This window comes from Rhagoletis pomonella, unplaced genomic scaffold, assembly GCF_013731165.1.
Source record: "Rhagoletis pomonella isolate Grant_MI unplaced genomic scaffold, Rhpom_1.0 Rhpom_scaffold_00010, whole genome shotgun sequence".
Classification (NCBI taxonomy): domain Eukaryota; kingdom Metazoa; phylum Arthropoda; class Insecta; order Diptera; family Tephritidae; genus Rhagoletis; species Rhagoletis pomonella.
In genome coordinates, this window is record NW_023458564.1 from 18915043 (window position 1) to 18920913 (window position 5871).

The 5871-nt window shown below is 35.8% G+C and overlaps 3 protein-coding genes across 3 annotated transcripts in view; 2 read left to right on the top strand and 1 right to left on the bottom strand.

The window, feature by feature from the left end:
- The window catches only part of LOC118746528 (kinesin-like protein KIF18A), a 1165-nt gene extending 1027 nt beyond the window's left edge, over window positions 1-138 (top strand). Inside the window, exon 3 of the mRNA XM_036480374.1 lies at window positions 130-138. Coding sequence (XP_036336267.1) covers window positions 130-138 — 9 coding nt within the window. The remainder of the gene's footprint in view (window positions 1-129) is intronic.
- A 1026-nt stretch (window positions 139-1164) lies between these two features.
- On the top strand, window positions 1165-2530 carry LOC118746116 (adrenodoxin-like protein 1, mitochondrial). Its single transcript, XM_036479894.1, has 4 exons — window positions 1165-1362; window positions 1418-1469; window positions 1543-1649; window positions 1701-2530. The coding sequence occupies exons 1-4, from the start codon at window positions 1263-1265 to the stop codon at window positions 1943-1945; spliced, it is 504 nt and encodes a 167-aa protein (XP_036335787.1). The 5' UTR covers window positions 1165-1262; the 3' UTR covers window positions 1946-2530.
- Window positions 2415-5720, bottom strand: LOC118746111 (protein FAM76A). The gene is made up of 6 exons (XM_036479889.1): window positions 5445-5720; window positions 5120-5184; window positions 4931-5044; window positions 4413-4506; window positions 3636-4091; window positions 2415-3577 (listed from the first exon to the last, which is right to left on the bottom strand). Exons 1-6 carry the CDS (start codon window positions 5526-5528, stop codon window positions 3197-3199), a joined length of 1194 nt encoding a protein of 397 aa, XP_036335782.1. The 5' UTR covers window positions 5529-5720; the 3' UTR covers window positions 2415-3196.
- Between the last annotated feature and the right edge of the window lie 151 nt (window positions 5721-5871).

Genomic DNA, 5871 nt, shown 5'->3' on the forward strand with positions numbered 1-5871 from the left:
ACCAACGGATTAAAGGTAGTAAATAATTAATACCTTTTCTAGTACTTTAAAATGCGTGACCGGAATAGACCTGCCGAAAAAGTGAGGTTAAGTTAGTGACAACACCTTGTTATTATTACACCATGACAGCAAATATAAACCAAGGCGCATCAATTACAGGTGATAGCGATAGAAGCTATGCTTCTTCTTATGAGCACGCTTCTGTCAAATTATCGTCTGTTTTGCTTTATTTACATATCCGCGTATACATACACATATACGTATATATATACCCTGCAAACAAATGCTCCCCAAATCTTTAAGAGTGTCGGAAATTTGTTACGATTCTTTTAGAAATCTGTAAAGAAAAACATATGAAGCGGTTGACAAGAACTAGTAAAAAAATTTCTGTATGATTTCTTAAAGAAAATTCTTAAAAAAATTGTGAAATCTTTCAGAATTCTATGAAATCCTGGTATGCAGGGTATACATATACATACGAATATGAATAGATAAAGAAGATGTTGATGACACAAGGAGTTCATACCAACGGTAAATGTTGTTTTTGTACGATTGCTACAACCTGTAGTTGTTGAATCATGATATAAACGCTCTCTTGTTTTCACTCACTCACTAGCGAAATACAAAATTTCGACAATCAAACGCTACTCACAGCTGATGAAACAACACCACCTTATTTAAATTCGCCTTGTGGTACACAAATGTCAACGCCCAGGACGGCGCAATTTTGTATTCTATCATTCTTGAGTGGTACCGCTACTTTGGTTTTGCCGATTTTGACAGTTGTGGTAACTTGTAAATAAACCTTTGTTTACAAATCAGCGAAAGAGAAATTTGAATTATAAGTGAAAAATCAGTTGAAGACTGCGTAAAAACTAAAAATGAAGTGCTGTGTCAAGGTGTATTAAACAAGGTGGTGTTGGGGCGACAGCTGAGTTTTTCGCCGTGGAGGCCATTACGTCAAAATGATGTGTTTGTTGTAACTCATACCAATGACAGTATGGACATCAGCGTATAATTTGTTAGTGTAATTTTTTACTTATATACGGCCAACAACACCTTGTTAAATACGCCTTGTGCTGTGTGTTAAATTGCGACAGCTATCAAGATGCAAGATCATTCTTGCATTTCTGTAATTTTTTTGTGTTAAGAAAGGCTTTCAAGCAGAATCCAGTAAAAAATTTGAATAGTTTTTTGTTGTGAAACACAGCTTATAGATTCAGTATGGTCAGCTGTTTACAATAACCTCAAAATTATCTAAAATGCTCCGCTTACTGTTGCGACAATTTGGGAATACTCCAGTTAATTACACACACTCGAATAAGCGTTTAGCAGTACAAAGATGGATCCACACTACAAACAGTAAACTCTTATGTAACAGGTCATGAAACGCTAACTTTGTATCACCTTATTCCAGAAATGCTTCATGGAGAATACGAGTGGCAAGATCCCAAATCGAAAGATGAAATGTACGCAAAACTTCTATGAGTTCAAAAAGTAATTTAAGTATAGAATTAAATAAATATATTGCACAATTTACAGTGTAAATGTTACTTATATTGACAAAGATGGGAATCGAACGGAAGTCAAAGGAAAGGTAGGAGATAATGTACTGTACTTGGCCCACCGCCACGGCATTGAGATGGAAGGTTTGTACTGGCTGTGAAAATGTTTTAGCATATTTATTTATCTCTTTCAAGGTGCTTGTGAGGCATCATTAGCATGTACGACTTGTCACGTCTATGTAAGCGGAAAATATTACGACTACTTACCTGAAGCGGAAGAGAAAGAAGATGACTTACTAGATATGGCGCCATTCCTTAGAGAAAACTCACGACTTGGCTGTCAAATTGTTTTAACAAAAGAGCTGGACGGTATAGAATTACAGTTGCCAAACGCGACAAGAAACTTCTATGTGGATGGCCACAAACCGAAACCGCATTGATCATTTGATCAGCATAAAGATTAGACCAAAGCAAATCTTATGTATGACTCAATGTATTGTAAGATAAAGCATATGTGTACACATACATACATATGTATCTGTGCTTTTTTCTAAGAACGTTATTGTAAAGCATCGTTATATTATATGGTAAATATTCTATAAATAAAGTTTAAAAGTTGAAAATTCTGATGCTTTACGTCAATGATTTTAGAAAGGCAATATCCACGCAAATATGGGTGTGTTCAGAAATGCATCAAGACAAAGCATCAGTCTCTTTCATTTTTAAATTATAATTTATGGAAATTCCTTATTAACAGAACTAAGTTCCAACGCTCAATGTAACCGTGGTTGCGCGTATTGGACATTTCCAACAATTGCGGTATAGAAATAAAAGCCTGATGTTTTGGCTTGATGCACGTCTGAACGCACCCTATATACGGAACTAATAAACTTTAACGCTATGTCAATATCCAAGTTTTCTTTGTATGTTCTTTATTCAATTTAAGGGATTTCCACTTCACTTAAATAAGTTATCTGCTAAAAAAATGGTGCCACAAAGCTCACACGTTACAAAAAAAAAAAAAAAATGAAATTCGGGCAGGTTTTGCAATTCACTCCTGAATGAACCTCAACCCCTGCCAATTTGAATTCAAAGCGAACCTGACTCAAATTGTCTCCGAAGTGAATTGCAGAACCTGCCGGAATATAAACTATTTGGAGGAATAAACTTTAAACTATTAAATGTGTTAATCATACGAAAGAACTATTAAAGTAAACTACAATTTAGGTAACAAAAGAAATATAAAATCTTACAGAAAATATTTTACTGGCAAAAATTTCAAAAATCAACATCCATGGCTTATGTATGATACATTTTCATTACCTAAATGAAAAACGTTGAGACAGCTTATTTTAGTTATTTTTTCAAAAACTGATACGATTATTCCCGAAACTGTAAAACAGCTCGATTGAGTGGAATAGATGTCAAAGCCTTGTATATGTTACCGGCCAAACCCCGGCCTTAGAGCAAACAAGTTTTTCCTAGGCTAAACGTCCAACGCGGAAACAAGTTTTTTTGAAGCGCGCACAAAGGCCGCCTACGCGGAAAGATGTTCCGCGCAAATATACTAAGGCCCCTGATCTAGTTTAGCCTAGGCAAAACTAGTTTGTCCTAAGATCGAGTTTGGCCGGTAACATATAAACTCGTAAAACTTTGTTGTAAAATTTAGCTAACATATCGTTTTGTTACAATCAATTTGTAGATGGGCTATTCGAACCAGATCCAACACTCCCTTTTTCTTCCTGATCTTGTTCATCGTCACTCTTACTATCTTCTTTTTCCGTTTTCTCTTCTTTTATTTCCTTTTCTCGCTGTTGCTCTTCTTCGACAAGTTCATCTTTTGGAGAAAGGTTTTCTCGTTTTTCACGTTCGCTCTGGCGCTCTTTGGCATTTGAACCTCCACTTGTGCCATTCTTCTTTGTGCTCTTCTTCACAGATGCTAATTCTTTCAATAAACTACTAACTTTTCGATTAAGATTCTCCACTTTCATTTCATGCAATCTGTCGACTTCCTTCAATTTGTTGCGCATTTCTATTTCTTTTTCGAAATTCTTGCCTTTAAGCTCTGTTAACTACAAGTAAAGCTTCAGAAAGTTAATATGAATGTTATTTTTAATGTGAATGTGTTACCAATTTGTCTTTTTCAAGTAATTCTTTGTCCTTTTGCTGAAGGCGTTTTTCCAGACTGGCAATACGTTCTTTTAAGTTAGTCATAGCCACTACATGATCAGCGGAATTTGGATCAATTGTGATAACTGCTGGGGCCGCTATAGAGCCCAGTCCGATTCCAGATCCATTACCACTGCCATTTCCGCCGCTTCCTCCAGATCCAGTGCGTGACACTTTGTCGGGCAGATCTCCGCCTGAAGAAGCGATAGCTGCACTACTTCCTCCCCCAGCACCGCCACTGCTTCCTTTTACATCTGCAGATGGTCGGGATGATTTTTTTGCCGAATTCGTCGAACTATCTCTGTGTATTTTTTCATGTGGTCGTTTTTTCGCTGATATTCTGCCGTCCTGTTGAGCTTTTAAGAGAGCTCGCTTAAACGAATTTGTGCACAGCCAACAAAGCAATTTGCCGTTAATCTGTGAGAAAATACTTTCATAAGCTTGGTTTTACAAAACTGTGCGCTTAAGGCTACAAAACTATAAGTACATTTTAGCATTAGTTTACGAACGCACACATTTCTACACAAACTCTTGTACATTTTGCTTATACGTATAGCCTAGATTTTAAGTAAAAGGCTTTGGCCCGTAGTTATAGTCAAAATAATGATAGTGACACATGTGCACAAAACTTTTAATTAAAGTTTATAAGCTTTGGATCAAGTGTACTTTTTAAACGATATTATTTGTACATATAGGCATGTATTAACAATTTTAAGCCTTTGTCATTGCTTGTCTAACCTTTTTGTTCTCGTCGCGCTTATCGAAAGCACATCGCTGCTTGCATTCATCACATTGTATTGGTGGGCCGTATTTTGCTTCGTACGTTGCACATCTATCATTCATTGCATTTTACAGGCAAGGTACAGGAAAATTTATGGAACAGGAAAAAAAGAAGAAATGTTTGCGTTCATAAACGTTGCAATTTTAAAGGGGTTTTCAATATTCTACTTATAGACTACAATATTTAATAAACATTCAACAGCTAACGAATTTTCGTTGGTAAATTGCCGAACGTACAATATGAGAGAAGGTATACCTACATAAGTGAAATGATTTTACAATTTAGGAAATTTAATTAAATTTTTACAACTAAATATACCTGAGCAAGACGTTTATATTGAAAAGAAACACTGGCATGCATCAAACCCAAAATCACTTTGTATTTTGTGCATCCCTTATTGACTGATATCTTATAAAGCTTTACATAAAATAAGTTGTATTATTCGACTGGCAAATAATGCTTATTAAATACTGACCTTATGCATTTAGAGTTTCCGAACGCCGCTACGATCTTGCAGCATTCACAGGCGTTGGGTTTGCCATACTTGTTGAGGCAGTGCTCACATTTCTTACAGGCACTCTGGGACTTTCTAGAAATTGAAAAACATCGCATATGCATTTGTGATGAACAATTTACAATGTTATGGCGCCAATTAGCTACTTACGTTGTTGGTTGGAATTCGGTTCGACAATAAGTACATTTCACAATTGAGCTACTTCCCCGGCAATTCTGAAAAAAATATTAGATTTTAACACGTCTGAATAATTCTCACCAATTTACTTTAACATATAGATGTTTTGTATATATGTATTTATATACAAATAAAAAATGCTACTTTCTCCTAAATATTTTTCGCAAAACTGCGCAGTTGCTTTGGAAGGCGTGAGGAATACCAACTTTGGCGTCAGATTTCAAATAAATTTATACTTAGTACTTAAAACATATTTGTTAATTTTTTGTTTTGTCATTGCAAAATGTTCTTTTTTTACCTTGCATAGCTGTTGGCCCGCAGACAATTCCTCGAATGGATGTCGCGAAAAACATTTGGAGCAAGCAAACAAAACAGAACTCATAATTTATCGCTACAATAACCCTTCCTTCTAATATGTATATATTTTCAACGTAAGTTGCACAGGCCTAGTCTTCGGCAAAGTTGCTTTGATATAATTCCACTCTCAAAAAGGACGCAAATTGCCAAATTTCTTGACAATGCGATTCCAAGTAAAATAAAAATGGCGTACAGTTTGATTGAATGACTGCAGTGTTGCCGTTGCTCCCGATTTCATTTAATTTTATAGAGCTTTCGCACAAGGCGATTTTTTAGGCAACTTTTGCGTTGAACTCACGCAGGGTTGCACGAAAAAATAATATTGTTACGATTATCCTTGAACCCTCGTCCGGATTACCCAAATATGC